This window comes from Diaphorina citri, unplaced genomic scaffold (assembly GCF_000475195.1).
Source record: "Diaphorina citri unplaced genomic scaffold, Diaci psyllid genome assembly version 1.1 scaffold265, whole genome shotgun sequence".
Classification (NCBI taxonomy): Eukaryota; Metazoa; Arthropoda; class Insecta; order Hemiptera; family Psyllidae; genus Diaphorina; species Diaphorina citri.
Window position 1 is genome coordinate 129,874 of NW_007377702.1, and position 17,877 is coordinate 147,750.

General features: G+C 40.6%; 1 protein-coding gene across 1 annotated transcript in view; it reads right to left on the reverse strand.

Annotated features, from left to right (window-relative positions):
• LOC103506844 (lysosomal alpha-mannosidase) overlaps positions 1-15,568 on the reverse strand; it is a 32,253-nt gene extending 16,685 nt beyond the window's left edge. Inside the window, exons 1-12 of the mRNA XM_026821813.1 lie at positions 15,278-15,568; positions 14,278-14,380; positions 13,087-13,354; positions 11,957-12,162; positions 11,351-11,484; positions 10,862-10,995; positions 8,578-8,797; positions 6,211-6,303; positions 5,912-6,030; positions 2,248-2,462; positions 1,764-1,969; positions 1,034-1,304 (exon numbers count right to left, since the gene is read on the reverse strand). Of these exons, the coding sequence (XP_026677614.1) occupies positions 1,034-1,304; positions 1,764-1,969; positions 2,248-2,462; positions 5,912-6,030; positions 6,211-6,303; positions 8,578-8,797; positions 10,862-10,995; positions 11,351-11,484; positions 11,957-12,162; positions 13,087-13,354; positions 14,278-14,380; positions 15,278-15,535 (2,227 nt within the window). The 5' untranslated portion in view covers positions 15,536-15,568. The remainder of the gene's footprint in view (positions 1-1,033; positions 1,305-1,763; positions 1,970-2,247; positions 2,463-5,911; positions 6,031-6,210; positions 6,304-8,577; positions 8,798-10,861; positions 10,996-11,350; positions 11,485-11,956; positions 12,163-13,086; positions 13,355-14,277; positions 14,381-15,277) is intronic.
• Between the last annotated feature and the right edge of the window lie 2,309 nt (positions 15,569-17,877).

Sequence of the window (17,877 nt, forward strand, 5' to 3'; positions counted from 1 at the left end):
TGTATAGTTAATTCTACTTTGAAACTTGGTTATAATAGAAACTCTAGTGGTTTTAGTATAGGTGTTTAAAAAAGGCACAGAATTCTGTGTACTGAATATTAAACAAATTAGGTAGGTACGTAGGTACTATAGGTGTTTAAAAAAGGCACAGAATTCTGTGTACTGAATATTAAACAAATCAGGTAGGTACATATATAGGTACTGATTTTCTTTAATCACGATCGAATAAACTACGGGCTAAAAAATTCCCAGAGGGACGGACCCAGCTTGTTTCTCCTGCTCTTTTATCCATTCTCCTTCTCTATTTTCCATTCTATTTTTCCTTTCCATTTCTATTCCATTCAAATTCTATTCTATTCTACCTAGGTACTTACCATGAGTTCGATTTCACCCTTTTTCAAACTAGTACCACCCTGGGCTCTATCCGTCAGTACACTCATCTGCAGTACATCATCCACCACCGCAATCCGACTGGTCACCGGGTAATAGTTGGACGAAATCGGTTCCTGGTTGTCCAACTCCCAGGTTTGGCGATAGTTGAGGATCCGCTCGATCATTTCGCGACCGTTGGAATCGGTGTAGAATCGGTTTTGAGAGTTGAAACTCGGGATCTTGTATCGGGTGACGATTTAGAGTCCAAGCAGTGATGTCCCGAAAATGGAGGCTCCAAATTTTCGGAGCCTGGCCTACAGTAAAGGAGAAAAATTGAGCTCGAGGAGCGGGGGCTAAATGCGGCCACAAGGCCAGTAGTTGAACTCTTTACTGGTCTTGTGCAATTTAGCCACTACATACCGAAGTCCCGATGAAGTTGTCATGAGAAGGCGAAACCTCACTGGTCTTCCCTGGTCCTGTGGATACGAAGAATGAACTGTATAGGTAGACCTGACAGGTACACCTGATCAGGTCCGCTTATCAGATCTACCTTATGAGCACACACACCTCTTAGGTTAGGTGTACCTGTTAGGTCTACCTGATAGTGAGTGGCTGGCCTTATGAAGAGTATAAAATTGACCGAGTACAATGTCAACCTTACCTTTGTAAACAGTAGTGGTCACCTCTCCATTACTCAAAAGTCGCACCACGTCCTCGACTGTACTATCGTTGACTTCGGATTTGCTGACCACGGATTTGTTGACTTCTGGTTTGAAGATGTAAGCTCCTGAGGACATCTCACCATTGTCATTGTTCCCATAGTCTGACTCATGTCCTACGTAGTAGCCGAATGTTTGAGTCATCGGCAGACTATGGTTGTTCTTCAGAAGCTGGGAGACAAGTCCATCCTTGTCCAACCGAAGACCGAACATCTGTAAACCAGAGAAGTTGCTGATTGTGACAAGATACCTACATATCTAAATTATTTTTCTTGAGCTAAGAGGAGAGTCTCTTTGTCAACCGAAGACCGAACATCTGTAAACCAGAGAAGTTGCTGATTGTGACAAGATACCTACATATATCTAAATTATTTTTCTTGAGCTAAGAGGAGAGTCTCTTTGAAACTTGGTGATGTTTACATCATTATGCCACCAGCCATTCACTAGTGTATTTTTCCCAACTGGACTGGAATGTTACTGTTGCCAGTTTACACAAGGCCAGGGCCGAGAGTCCAAGCAGTGATGTCCCGAAAATGGAGGCTCCAAATTTTCGGAGCCTGGCCTACAGTAAAGGAGAAAAATTGAGCTCGAGGAGCGGGGGCTAAATGCGGCCCTGCACAAGGCCAGTAGCTGAACTTTTTACTGAACTTGTGTAATCCAGCCCTTACATACCGAAGTCCCGATGAAGTTGTCATGAGAAGGCGAAACCTCACTGGTCTTCCCTGGTCCTGTGGATACGAAGAATGAACTGTACCCCATTGGAGGCAAGGTCGCTTTGAACACCAGTTCCATCTTTGCAGAAGAGTTCTGAGATGTACGCTCTGCCAGCTGAAGAACCTTGTCGTGAATCGGAGCGATTTGAGTTGGAAGAATGGTACCTGGAATACACAGGAATCTCATGGTTATGCAAAAAGAGGTTTGATAGAAGGAACTGTAACTGCTAAGGTCTTATCGTCCTGAAATCAAAGAGGAAGACGGGATAGGAGAAAGCCAGCCGATCCGAGAACGAACATTATCCGTTCTGGATAAAGTCGTCCAAGTTAAGTCATGAAATTTATCGTAGTGTTTTAAGCAGGGAACGATATTTGTGACAAGCATTTATGCTCAACACAGTTAAAGTTCCTTTGAAATTCCTTTGGATCCCTATTAGCATTACCTGTGTGGTCCCGAACGATATAGACCACGTTCTGTTTGACAGGTATCCTCACATATCGGTTTACCGTGCGACCCAAAGCGTTGTACACATTGATAGCAAACTTGTCCCAGGTTTCCGAGGGTTCACATGAACTGATGTTCAGATATAGACAGGTCTTCACTGTAGATACTACTGGGTGAGAGCCATGGCTGCTTCCGGAAGGCCTCATTAGATTCCTGAGAATTTTTTTTTGATAAAGGTAGAATAGAAACACACTATCACGTCACGTGAGTTTATGGGGAGTCAGAAAGATGATAAAGGTAGAATAGAAACACACTACTATCACGTCACGTGAACTCATGGGGAGTCAGAAAGATGTAGTTCAAAGTTTTCCCATAATATTGTTTGTCATTTATTTTTGTTCAATATACGAGTTCATATTTGTTTTGATTTCTGGTTAAAGTTAACTATAAGTAAAGTAGAACAAGCAATGTAGCCAGCGGCTGGGCGAAGTTGGAGCCACCCGTTTCCGGCAGTCAATGAGGTTAAGAAACGTTGAGCGTGGTACGTCTATGAACCAGGCATGAACTTGCCTGTCAGAGTGATATCTCAGGACTTTTTCTTTTTCTTTGCCTTTACCCGTGTGAAGACGGGGTGGGTGTTTTTCGTCAGCCTTTCAATCTCTCATATCAAAAGTGATATCTCAGGACTACAGGACTTTAAATTTACTGCCGCATTTTCGACCGAATGAGTTTTTATGAGTTTTTAGTCTGTTTGTATGTTACATGATACCTCTAGTATGGTTTTCCTTGTTGCCAACAGTATTGTGAGAGATTACTCATCACTTCTTTGCTATGACACTGCCACAATTTTAAAGACTTGCATCTACCTACGAGTTCATATTTGTTTTGATTTCTGGTTAAAGTCAACTTCAAGTAAAGTAGAACAAGCAATGTAGCCAGCGGCTGGGCGAAGTTGGAGCCACCCGTTTCCGGCAGTCAATGAGGTTAAGAAACGTTGAGCGTGGTACGTCTATGAACCAGGCATGAACTTGCCTGTCAGAGTGATATCTCAGGACTTCTTCTTTTTCTTTGCCTTTTCCGTGTAAAGACGGGGTCGGTGTTTTTCGTCAGCCTTTCAATCTCTCATATCAAAAGTGATATCTCAGGACTACGGGACCTTAAATTTACTGCCGCATTTTCGACCGAATGTGAGTTTTTAGTCTGTTTGTATGTTACATGATATCTCTAATATGGTTTTCCTTGTTGCCAACAGTATTGTGAGAGATTACTCATCACTTCTTTGCTATGACACTGCCACAATTTTAAAGACTTGCATCACTGTCAGAGTGATATCTCAGGACTTCTTCTTTTTCTTTGCCTTTTCCCGTGTAAAGACGGGGTCGGTATTTTTCGTCAGCCTTTCAATCTCTCAAATCAAAAGTGATATCTCAGGACTACAGGACCTTAAATTTACTGCCGCATTTTCGACCGAATGAGTTTTTAGTCTGTTTGTATGTTACATGATACCTCTAGTATGGTTTTCCTTGTTGCCAACAGTATTGTGACTTCTTTGCTATGACACTGTCACAATTTTAAAGACTTGCATCATTGGCCAAGGGTGGGAAGGGCCGGCAGTTTTCAATTAACATGAAAGCATTTTTTTCTCCTCACTAACCACTCTCTTCTTGCTGGTACATTGCATTTTCTTCCGCAAACTAAACAACAAGGAAACGCTCTAAGCAAATTTATTCATTTTCCTAGAGGAACACTTTTTTCTACTTTCTTTCTTTTCTTATAAAAAAAAAGTTTGTGCAGATTTTTTCCTCCTTTTTTCTGCTTTTTTTTTTTTGCTTGCAACAGCGTGTTTTCTTTTCTTGATTGCCCTTAAAGTACCTCACTATAGGGTGCAAAAGTCCTATCTAAAAGCCGTTTGTGCAGATTTTTTCCTCCTTTTTTCTGCTTTTTTTTTGCTTGCAACAGCGTGTTTTCTTTTCTTGATTGCCCTTAAAGTACCTCACTATAGGGTGCAAAAGTCCTATCTAAAAGCCTGAATTTCTCGTTATTTTCTTATTATTACATACCTAATGGTCCCCAAACCTATTAAAGATCTCAGTACAAAATTTACTTTACCTTTAGGCCAGCCACTATCAGGTAGACCTGACAGTTACACCTGATCAGGTCCGCTTGTCAGGTCTACCTGATGAGCGCACACACACTTGTTAGGTCAGATGTAATTGTTAGGTCTACCTGATAGTGAGTGGCTGGCCTTATGAAGAGTATAAAATTGACCGAGTACAAAATCAACCTTACCTTTGTAAACAGTAGTGGTCACCTCTCCATTACTCAAAAGTCGCACCACGTCCTCGACTGTACTATCGTTGACTTCGGACTTGTTATTACATACCTAATGGTCCCCAAACCTATTAAAGATCTCAGTACAAAATTTACTTTACCTTTAGGCCAGCCACTCACTATCAGGTAGACCTGACAGGTACACCTGATCAGTCCGCTTGTCAAATCTACCTGATGAGCACACACATCTCTTAGGTTAGGTGTACCTGTTAGGTCTACCTGATAGTGAGCGGCTGGCCTTATGAAGAGTATAAAATTGACCGAGTACAAAGTCAACCTTACCTTTGTAAACAGTAGTGGTCACCTCTCCATTACTCAAAAGTCGCACCACGTCCTCGACTGTACTATCGTTGACTTCGCACCTAAGAGAAACTTACAATTATTTTGTACATTTTATATGTCAGTGCTCAAATCAGAAAGGATAAATCGTTTCATCCCCGACACAAAAACCCAATTTATGAAACGATGCAGGTGGAAGTGTAGAAATGGACATTAGGGTAGATATCTACGTTGTTTTTATGTTTCTAAGAAAAATGTTTTTCCTCAAGGGACATACTGTTCGATCCATAACTTTCGCATCTTGCTGGAAAATATAATGGAAACTTTTCAAGTTAGCATGTAATATTTTTTTCTTGCAACAAGAACGATGAAGCTACAATTTGCAAGAAAGGAACGAGGAATTGAATTTTCCAAACTTTTTTTTTTTTGAGTGCTTTATAATTTTCAACAGATTCCTAGCTTATTTCCCTCATGATGTATTTTGTTCACTTTCTTCGTACTCGGAAACCTTCTCTTGAGACGTATGTTTTAAAGTTTCTAAAAAGTTGGAAAACCGCATGGGAATACAGGTTGGAGCTAAACAAAGACAGCCCTTCAATGAATTCTGTGAAATGGTTTTCATTGAATTCAAAATAAGCTTCCTCAGGAAATCCAGGATATTTTCATCCAGGTTTAAAAATAGATAGTATACGTGTGCAATTATTATGTAGATATCCAGTCAAGTGGAAACTTTTAGGTGAATAACAAATTTCATCACAGGTACATTTTGGTACAGGTTGCAGCCTCCCTAACTCCCGAGAATAGTGGTCATGACTTTGAAATTGCATACAGGGACATCAGGTTCGATTCCTGGCAAGATAAAAGTTAAGCCAATGTGACTTTATTCACTTTATTGGTAGGTTTCACGAATATTTTTTCAGCCTCTAGAAGGCTTGATAAGTTAACAGCCTGTTAAGTTCCATTTAATTTGTATAGGCTTAACAGGGCTGTTAGGGGCATAGGGTATAGGGGCTAAAAATAAGGATGGTGAAACCCATCCTATGTCTACTTACTGGAATGCATCGTTCGCCACCTTTTCACATGCTGCCAATCCGTTATGAATGAGTTCAGCATAATTGTTACTCGGATGTTGCTTAGCTGTTCCTGTAATGCCATCATGATGCTGGAGGACCCCCATTGCTTCCCGGAGAATTAAAAATAAGGATGGTGAAACACATCCTATGTCTACTTACTGGAAAGCATCGTTCGCCACCTTTTCACATGCTGCCAATCCGTTATGAATAAGTTCAGCATAATTGTTACTCGGATGTTGCTTAGCTGTTCCTGTAATGCCATCATGATGCTGGAGGACCCCCATTGCTTCCCGGAGAACGTTAAGATCATCCTCGTGATGATGACTGGAATGCGACTTTAAATTTGACAGAACATACAGTTGCTTGCACACCTAAACAACGAACATGAGAGAATAAAAGCTAATAAAATTCATATAGTGGGAAAAAAATCCAGCTTATTCAAAACGTGGAACAACGAAAAGATAAAGTAACTGCAGTGTAATTTTATTTATTTACGCCAAAAACCTCATAATATCATAACTTTACATGTCATCGCAACAGCCACGTATTCTCATTCTCAAAAGTTAGATTTATGACTCTAGAAAGTATTTCTGAATTAAACTGGAGAAAATTGGAAACGACAAACCATCCAATGATTTAGTAAGACTTTATGGTGCGCTTGTGGGTTGTATGTGAAGAGTTCATAATCTGAACAAAGGAATAATGAGGTGGAGAGATAAATTTATTGCGAAGTAATGAAAAATTTCCCTCGATAGCATCGGGTGAAATGAGAAATTCCTTGGAATGTAGAGGTCACTTCTATAACTTCTATTGTAACACGTGAAATTTATGAAAAAGGGTATACAGTAGTGCTCTGTGCTTGATATTTCTCTAATTCATGACCCTTTGGAAATTAGGACAAAATAACAAAAAAGGATCCTAAAGAATCTGGAGAGATGAAAATTTGAAAATGAGGGTAAAATAATATTCCATTGGGTGATGAGAAATTTTGCTTATGGAAGAGGGTATACAGCAGTGCTCTGTGCTTGATATTTCTCTAATTCATGACCCTTTGGAAATTAGGACAAAATAACAAAAGAGGATCCTAAAGAATCTGGAGAGATGAAAATTTGAAAATGAGGGTAAAATAATATTCCATTGGGTGATGTGAAATTTTGAAACAATCTAAAATTCCTTTGGATCCCTATTAGCATTACCTGTGTGGTCCCGAACGATATAGAACACGTTCTGTTTGACAGGTATCCTCACATATCGGTTTACCGTGCGACCCAAAGCGTTGTACACATTGATAGCAAACTTGTCCCAGGTTTCCGAGGGTTCACATGAACTGATGTTCAGATATAGACAGGTCTTCACTGTAGATACTACTGGGTGAGAGCCATGGCTGCTTCCGGAAGGCCTCATTAGATTCCTGAGAATTTTTTTGAGAAATTTTGAAACAATCTCATTGGATGTCCGGTGAATCAACCAGATGTAGCCGCTCGGCCGCTCCGGGCCTGTTGAGTTACGTAGGACGTAGGTTACCTAAAACGAAAACTCTTCATACCTGAAGCATGTTGTGTCCAAATCGTTCGTACCGCTTCAGGGCCGGTCTTGACGTGAAGAACCCAGTCTAGAGCTACTACCAAGTCACTTGAGCTCACGTGAGGTGAGGGCAGTGTTGCTATCAATTCCATTGATGGAATTACAATAATCGAATGAGCCACGTTGATGCACCAGTTCTTCATGGATCACTGAAGCAAGGTTAGTATCCGAATGGGTGACCATCTAGGCAATCGCGTGTCCAATTACAATAGAATCAAAGTGGCAGATATTCCTAATCAGACAATGATCGATCTTTCTCATTCTTTCTCTCTAGCTCCCAAACTGGCCGATAATACAAAATCCTTGCCACCTATTGTTTGATATCCACCCATGTAACATCATGTGCGAATATTATTGCTGCCGTTGATTTGCATGTTGTTGATATATCTGAAATAGGAGGGAGGCCATTTGAAGGGCATTTGTTAAGTCGTCTGTTACGGGGGAATGTTAGATTTTCAATTGAACTATAATTAGAAACACACTATCACGTCACGTGAGTTTATGGGGAGTCAGAAAGATGTTGTTCAAAGTTTTCCCATAATATTGTAGGTAATTTCGTTCAGGACAGCTAGAGCTACTACCATGTCACTTGAGCTCACGTGACGTGAGGGCAGTGTGGCTATCAATTCAACACACTTCTATCACATCACGTGAACTCATAAGGAGTCAGAAAGATGTAGTTCAAAGTTTTCCCATAATAGGTATTGTAGGTAATTTCGTTCAGGACAGCTAGAGCTACTACCATGTCACTTGAGCTCACGTGACGTGAGGGCAGTGTGGCTATCAATTCTACTGATGGAATTACAATAATCGAATGAGCCACGTTGATGCACCAGTTCTTCATGCTTCATGGATCACTGAAGCAAGGTTAGTATCCGAATGGGTGACCATCTAGGCAATCGTGTGCCCAATTACAATAGAATCAAAGTGGCAGATATTCCAGAAATTTTGAAACAATCTCATTGGATGTCCGGTGAATCAACCAGATGTAGCCGCTCGGCCGCTCCGGGCCTGATGAGTTACGTAGGACGTAGGTTATTTAAAACGAAAACTCTTCATACCTGAAGCATGTTGTGTCCAAATCGTTCGTACCGCTTCAGGGCCGGTCTTGACGTGAAGAACCCAGTCCAGTACGCATGTTTGCCAGAACCATACGGGAAGAAATCGTCTTGCTTGGTAGGTAATGTGATGCCTGAATTATGAACGGCTTTGATATAACAGGAGGGTGTGGAGTACAAGAGATTGACCTTGCTACCGTTGATTTGCATGTTGTTGACATATCTGAAATAGGAGGGAGGCCATTTGAAGGGCATTTGTTAAGTCGTCTGTTACGGGGGAATGTTAGATTTTCAATTGAACTATAATACTATTTATAGCAGTCCCCTTACTTATATACTTTCCGTGTCCTCTTCTTTCTCAAAAGCCTTGAATTTCCAGTAGTCTGCCATTTGCAGCAGACGTAGAAAAACAGAAGCAGTCCCGTTAAGTCTAACCCGTTACTTATATTCTTTCCGGGTCCTCTTCTTTCTCAAAAGCCTTGAATTTCCAGTAGTCTGCCATTTGCAGCAGACGTAGAAAAACAGAAGCAGTCCCGTTAAGTCTAGTTTACTGAAAGTTATTGGTAGAACATACTCACTTGATCATTTTGTCCAAACTTCGATAGTAATACTCGGTCCAGAAATCAGCGCGGCGAATTTTGATCCCAAATTTTCATCTCCCAATAAATTGCACCCAATATTGAACCATCTTCATAAGTCCTTGTACCTAAGCTACCTTATCATACATAAGGAAGCACACATAAGCAGACAAACATACATACATTAAGGATGTATGTACGAGTATGTACATAAGTATGTAGATTTTGAGTCCTACTGACGGGACCCGACGTTAATTTGAACGAAAATATACTGGATGTCCCATAATTTAGGACATCAAAATTTAATCTAAGCTTTAAGCTAGTTCTGAGGAAAACTCAATTCAAACAGGTCCTGAGGAAAACCTAGAAAACATTCTGGGACACTCTATAACCCTATATAGGTTTATATCCCCCTCTCCCCAACTAATGTAGCCAGACGCCCCTTGAATAACTGGACCGGCCAGAATCAGAGCCGCATCATAGAGTACCTACCGGTAAGGTAAATGCGTTTGGGTAAGTAATAATGTAGCTAAGCTAACCTAAGTAGTGATGAAAAATTCCATATTCGACAGTGTCAAATGTGAAAATTTTCCACGGAACGATACTTTGTAACTAGACAGTTTTGGACCATATTCTAGGATGTCAAATTTAATATGGATTTTTTTTTGTTGAATATTTGTTCCGCTATAATTTGCGATAGTTTGGTCCGATTTAAATGAAATTTGGTACCGGAATTTAAAACATCAATGCACGTCGCTCGTCTCCGCCAAACAGGGCCGGAATATTGTCGGACCGAAATTGTGCCGCCTGTTCTTGTACCCACTTTAGATATTCTTTGGCCTGGAGTGAAAAAAAAAAATCGTCAGTTGATACCTAGGTTAGTTATTGTTTTAAGCGAGGTACCCATCTATATTATGTATTTGTTTCACTTTCATAAGGGAAATTTTTGCGATGCATTCTGTTAGTACTCTTTCCAATACACACACTTTATGTGTCCGGAATCCCAAGTTAATTTCATTTTTCCAGTGTTGTCAGCTCCCATGGCGTAGTGGTCACTGCACTCGCCTTGCACGTGGGAGACCCGGGTTCGATTCCCGGCGGAGTCAAGAAATTTGTATCATGCAAATGATTGATTCCGTGACTGGATGCCCAGAAATCAGCGCGGCGAATTTTGATCCCAAATTTTCATCTCCCAATAAATTGCACCCAATATTGGACCATCTTCATAAGTCCTTGTACCTAAGCTACCAAAGGCCACACATAACAGCTTAGAGGTCCCCATTTTGAATATGGCTGTACCTTATCATACATAAGGAGGAAGCACACATAAGCAGACAAACATACATACATACATAAGGATGTATGTACATAAGTAGACAAATATACATACATAAGGATGTATGTATGTACATAAGTATGTAGGTATCATACCTACATGACCCATCCTGTGGGAAGTACAACAAGACAATATAACGGAATAACACAAGATGTTGTTTACAGATAATTAGCATTCCGCTAGGAGTGCGGGGGGGGGGGGGGGGGGACTATTTATATCCCGTTGCTTATACATGTACTTTCCGTGTCCTCTTCTTTCTCAAAAGCCTTGAATTTCCAGTAGTCCGCAATTTGCAGCAGAGGTAGAAAAACAGCAGAGGTAGGCAGTCCCGTTAAGTCTAGTTTACTGAAAGTTATTGGTAGAACATACTCACTTGATCATTTTGTCCAAACTTCGATAGTAATACTCGGCTTCTTGATAAGTGAAATCTCCGCCAAACAGGGCCGGAATATTGTTGGACCGAAATTGTGCCGCCTGTTCTTGTACCCACTTTAGATATTCTTTGGCCTGGAGTGAAAAAAAGAGACCCGGGTTCGATTCCCGACGGAGTCAAGAAATTTGTATCATGCAAATGATTGATTCCGTGACTGGATGTTGCGGGGCCCACTCAGCCTCGTGAGGAAAATGAGTAGCTATGACATATAAATGCGCATAGCAACCGGTGCCAGCATGGTAGGTAAACATTGGATGTTAGGATTATTGATATACTAGCTGAATTCCGTCGCTTCGCTCCGGAATCCCGCTAGTTCATCCCGAGGCATGGCCAAACTTGTAGAAAAGGCATGGCCGAACTTGTAAACTTCCTAATCTTGAGGAACTCGAACTCACTGACTTACTAATCTTATCTCGAACATCAACTCACCAAGTAAGGGGCATTATAGCCGGAAGAAGTTTCGTCATCAATGAATTCAATATGGCAGAGAATGTCGAAACAAAATCCACTCGGGGGATTGTAAACATTGTTGATCATTTCGGTGAAGATATGAGAGGATTTGCCTGAAAAAGATATATCAACTTCTTGAGATAATCTTGACTAGAGCTTGGGATGAAAGCATCGAGTAAAGCACTTTAATAGAGGGACAAGAACTCTGATTGTTATGGTTTCCCTCTGTAAAAATAACTAAAAAAAAAAAAAAATGGGCTTTATTTACTCAATGCTCTCTTCAATACATAAGGAAATTTTCTCATTGGAATTGAGGGCCGATCACATCTTATGGATCTCTGTAGACACCCTTTATCTGAGTGAATTCTACTCGTACAATACACTGAACCTACTAAATCTAAATACCTACCTATTTTACTCGAAGACCAACTCACCAAGTAAGGAGCGCTGTAAGGACCTATCCAGGATTACTTGGATAGTAATACTCGTAACCTATTTACCTACGATTTACATACGAGTATACGAGTAATACTCGTAAATATCTTTTCGAAATAGTTAAAAAAATAAACGCAGCAATTCTCTCACCCAAATCTGCACTTGCTTCCCACAGCATTTGCATCCCCTTCTCCTTCTGTCTCTTGCTCAGATCCTGGTAGTCCATACGGGAGAACATGAATCCCTCGTATCCCATTTGAGCGAACATGGATGCCATCTCTTTCGAGTGTCCAAACGGATCGATCTGCCATCCAACGCGGGGCACACCACATCGTCCGAACGTTTCGTTGAGGAGTCTGTCAACGATGGAAAACGTTTTACTGCTATGCCACGGTTTGCCTAAGATATTCTAAGAGACACTCCATTTGACACGACGCGAAGGCGAGTATCTGACTAATAATAACATGAACCTTAAGGTGTGTCCAAACATAGAGGACCGGCCGTTGATCAACATCGATTCACCCCAATCCACGGACGGGACGTCGACCACATCGTCCGAACGTTTCGTTGAGGAGTCTGTCAACGATGGAAATCGTTTTACTGGTATGCCACTGTTTGCTTAAGATATTCTAAGAGACACTCCATTCGACACGACGCGAAGGCGAGTATCTGACTAATAACATGAACCTTAAGGTGTGTCCAAACATAGAAGACCGGCCGTTGATCAACATCGATTCACCCCAATCCACGGACGGGACGTCGATTATGTGTGGAGTGTCGACGCACCTTTACCCAGCCAGAGTGAGTTCGAGAAAAGTCATCAGCAAGCGATTTCCCAGATGGACATGCGCTATTATAATTATGCACAAATGCTATCTGTTACAAGCAAACGAGGAAGCCCTCTCTATTGCAAGGCACTGGAGGTACCAGATAACGCAGCTTACCTGAGACCCAAACTGAAACACCTTTACCCAGCTAGAGTGAGTTCGAAAGAAGTCATCAGCAAGGGATTTCCCAGATGGACAATCATGCGCTATTATAATTATGCACATGTTATCTGTTACAAGCAAACGAGGAAGCCCTCTCTATTGCAAGGCACTGGAGGTACCAGATAACGCAGCTTACCTGAGACCCAAACTGAATGAGAAAAGTCATCAGCAAGCGATTTCCCAGATGGACAATCATGCGCTATTATAATTATGCACATGCTATCTGTTACAAGCATACGAGGAAGCCCTCTCTATTGCAAGGCACTGGAGGTACCAGATAACGCAGCTTACCTGAGACCCAAACTGAATCCGTCCAGAATGCTGGCGTAGTGAGCAGTGGCCTCATCGTTCATGGCCCAAGCTCCTCCAGTAAATTCCAGCCGACCCGTGTTGACCAGCTTGCGAACCATTTCCTTGGTGGCGTTATTCTGCTCTTTCCACCACATGGAAAAGAAGCCCGTCTCCACTTGAATGAACCGTCTGTCAGGATTGCTATTGAGAGCTGCTACTGTGCTACCGATGATTTTTCGAACCGAGTGCGGAGTTTTGGGATCCCCACCTGAAATGAAAATACTTATTTAATTTCATTTTATTCATTCACGGGATCAAAACCAATTTACAATGTTACTTTTTTTTTTAGGAAAGTAGGTTCTAAAGATTTATTAGTAGATATTCAGGAAGCAAAGACAAATGATAAGTCATGATAAGATACTCCCCAATAGTACCTACCTAAACAGCAAGGTTAATTTCAATATGGTTAGGTTCTAAAGATTTATTAGTAGGTATTCAGGAAGCAAAGACAAATGATAAGTCATGATAAGATACTTCCCAATAGTACCTACCTAAACAGCAAGGTTAATTTCAATATGGTTAAGTATACTGGAATGATCGTCACAAATGTTGTTCTCGGGAAACTAGAAACATACTAGCATTACGTCACGTGAGTTCATGGGCAGTCAGAGAGATGTAGCTCAAAGTTTTCCTGTAATATTGTAGAATGTAGGTAATCTCTTCCAGGTCAGCCACACTACTGTCGGGTCATCTGAGAATACAACACCTTGATAAATTAAACTTTTGACATAAACTGGTTCTATTTCTAAAGATTTACTAGTAGGTATTCAGGAAGCAAAGACAAATGATAAGTCATGATAAGATACTCCCCAATAGTACCTACCTAAACAGCAAGGTTAATTTCAATATGGTTAAGTACTCGTACCTATACTGGAATGATCGTCACAAATGTTGTTCTCGGGAAACTAGAAACATACTACCATTACGTCACGTGAGTTCATGGGCAGTCAGAGAGATGTAGCTCAAAGTTTTCCTGTAATATTGTAGGTAATCTCTTCCAGGTCAGCCACACTACTGTCGGGTCATCTGAGAATACAACACCTTGATAAATTAAACTTTTGACATAAACTGACAACACCAATCTCCAGATCCGAAGTCCACTTAACCACTGAGGTTTTTAAAGAGTCTCACCTCCAGTGTAGTACTCCTCCACAGTCTTGAGCCATCCCATGTCATCATGGGAGTGAGGAATAATGTGAACATTGATGTGATCGGGCTTGACGGGATGACAGGCCTGCAAACAGAAGGTCACGGGTTCGATTCTCCAAGTTTAAAATATACCTATTGACAGACTGTAGTTATTGCGAAGTATACAGATTACACCAGAATAAATCCTCTAGAGCTTTTTTCAAGTGGTCCCCTCGGCCTCAATTTTTTGGAGTCTGACGTACAATAGAGGAGAAAATGAAGGGAGGGGGGGTGGAGGGCGGAACCTCGAGCAATGATGTCTTTCAGACGACCTGTCAGGTCTACCTGACAGAAAATGTTCGGCCTGTGAAATCTGTACATATTACCTGGTAGCTGCAAGTGTCGGGCCGCTTGACTCGGACACGGGGGTACTTGATGTCCGCCAATTTACGCCGATAGTCACTGTCGCTCGCTTGGAGGGTTTCAGCAGTCATTATATATAAGTTCTGTGGGTCAACTTGATAAGGAGAACCAAAAAGGCAGATATATTTTGCAGAACTTCAAAGAATTATTAGTTTATTTGTTAAAAGCCGACATGTTTCGGAGGCACTCCCTCCATCATCAGGGCTACAGATTACACCAGAATAAATCCTCTAGAGCTTTTTTCAAGTCGTCCCCTCGGCCCCATTTTTTTGGAGTCTGACGTACAATAGAGGAGAAAATTAAGGGAGGGGGGGGGTGGAGGGCGGAACCTCGAGCAATGATAAGTCTTTCAGACGACCTGTCAGGTCTACCTGACAGAAAATGACCAGAATAAATCCTCTAGAGCTTTTTTTAAGTGGTCCCCTCGGATCCAATTTTTTGGAGTGTGACGTACAATAGAGGAGAAAATGAAGGGGTGGGGGGGTGGCGGACGGAACCTCGAGCAATGATAAGTCTTTCAGACGACCTGTCAGGTCTACCTGACAGAAAATGTTCGGCCTGTGAAATCTGTACATCTTACCTGGTAGCTGCAAGTGTCGGGCCGCTTGACTCTGACACGGGGGTACTTGATGTCTGCCAATTTACGCCGATAGTCACTGTCGCTCAGATAAAACGACGAGATGAGCACGAACGAAACCACTATCACGCCGACACAAATCACGGTGCTCCGAAGTTTCGACATCGTGCCACAGGAACTAGAAGAATTAAACACTTCATAACTCCCACCCGGTACACAGCATGCAAACGGTTTGGTGAGGATGGAGAAGAAAGATGACATGATAGGGTTAATCCAGTTATGGTCCTAGTAGGGTTAACCAAAAGTTGTAATCCTATATCTTATTCGAAATATTCTTTTTCTTCTGAGAGTGACCGAATGTTTTTTCGGAGGATTTTCAGTATTATCAATTTATCATCTAAGGATATCTAATGGATCCGAAACTATGTAAAATGATCACAGCATATCGATCTATAAACGTCTTAAAAATGAGTTCCTGACTTACAGAGAGGAAAAAAAATATTATTGTTGGATATTTAGAAAAAAAGGAGCCCTCAAAAAGTTCACAAAAGTACCAGGAAAGAAAAACACGACGCACGACAATATTTCAAGAAATCACTTCATTCAGAATTGTTTTTTCAAATCTGTTCACTGTCGCTCAGATAAAACGACGAGATGAGCACGAACGAAACCACTATCACGCCGACACAAATCACGGTGCTCCGAAGTTTCGACATCGTGCCACAGGAACTAGAAGAATTAAACACTTCATAACTCCCACCCGGTACACAGCATGCAAACGGTTTGGTGAGGATGGAGAAGAAAGATGACATGATGGGGTTAATCCAGTTATGGTCCTAGTAGGCTTAATCAAAAGTTGTAATCCTATATCTTATTCGAAATATTCTTTATCTTCTGAGAGTGACCGAATGATTTTTTAAGGAGGATTTTCAGTATTATCAATTTATCATCTAACGATATCTAATGGATCCGAAACTATGTAAAATGATCACAGCATATTGATCTTTAAACGTCTTAAAAATGAGTTCCTGACTTACAGAGAGAAAAAAAAAAATATTATTGTTGGATATTTAGAAAAAAAGGAGCCCTCAAAAATGTTCACAAAAGTACCAGGAAAGAAAAACACGACGCACGACAATATTTCAAGAAATCACTTCATTCAGAATTGTTTTTTCAAATCTGTTTGATCGTTAAAGATCACATTGAAGATGGCTCCGGTAAAAACTGGGTCAACATGCCGTAAAACAATAATAAAAAATTATAAACAAACTGGGAAGACTTAATAAAGTACAACAGGGCTTAATGAAGTATAACTTTCAGTTTTAACTTATCAACAGTCATGGCAATCCAATAATGAAATCGAAACCGTTTTCCACTGTTCTCAAATAACTCATAAACTGCGAAGACTTAATAAAGTATAACAAGGCTTAAATAAAGTATAACTTTCAGTTTTAACTTATCAACAGTCATGGCAATCCAATAATGAAATCGAAACCGTTTTCCACTGTTCTCAAATAACTCAACTAACTGTTTGGTACAAAAATCGTGTAATGAACTGCGTTGACAATGTGTATGGTAAGTTTAGTTAAGACATGTGTTTTATCATATTTTTTGTTTGGTACAAAAATCGTGTAATGAACTGCGTTGACAATGTGTATGGTAAGTTTAGTTAAGACATGTGTTTTATCATATTTTTTCAAACTGCGAAGACTTAATAAAATATAACAAGGCTTAATAAAGTATAACTTTCAGTTTTAACTTATCAACAGTCATGCCAATCCAATAATGAAATCGAAACCGTTTTCCACTCAAATAACTCAACTAACTGTTTGGTACAAAAATCGTGTAATGAACTGTGTTGACAATGTGTATGGTAAGTTTAGTTAAGACATGTGTTTTATCATATTTTTTATGAGGATGACTAGCGCGGAATACATTAACACGTAGCAATGTACTTACAGAGATATCTGTGGCTATTAGGGCCTACTTGTTCAATGTTCATGGAAGGGACTATTTTTTGTTCCATTAGTTCGAAAAAAAAGTTAAAATCATTTCTCGAGTAATATTTTAAACCATGTAAATACCTATTATCCCGCCGAATTTGGTCCTGCTGGAGGACCAAATACGAATAAGCTGATTTCTCATGAACATTTTTACTTATATCAAAATCGGGGCGAAATTTTTCAATGTTATCCCTTAGACAAGTAGCTATAATTTCATACATATTCCCTTTAGTGGGTACTTTACTTGGATATCCGCCTCTAGGAGTTCTCCCTTTAACATTTTCAAATAGGCCTTATACCTAGTTTACGAGTACTTTTCCACCGAGCTACGTACAGTCGTACACCCATGAACATGATTAGTAGTGATTATTTTCCCTGTGTATATTGCAGACAATAGTAATAATAATAATAATAGACTCTTGAGTGGAAGGTAACCACTAGGCGAGGTTAACGCCTTAGGCGTTCTCTACCACCTAACCCTTAGAGCTCTATTATTATGTGGTCAAATTCTCAAATAAATGAGGATAAAATTCCATACCTCGGCTGGGATCGAACCCACGCCCTCCTGATTACCAGGCGAGCGTCTTGACCACTACACCA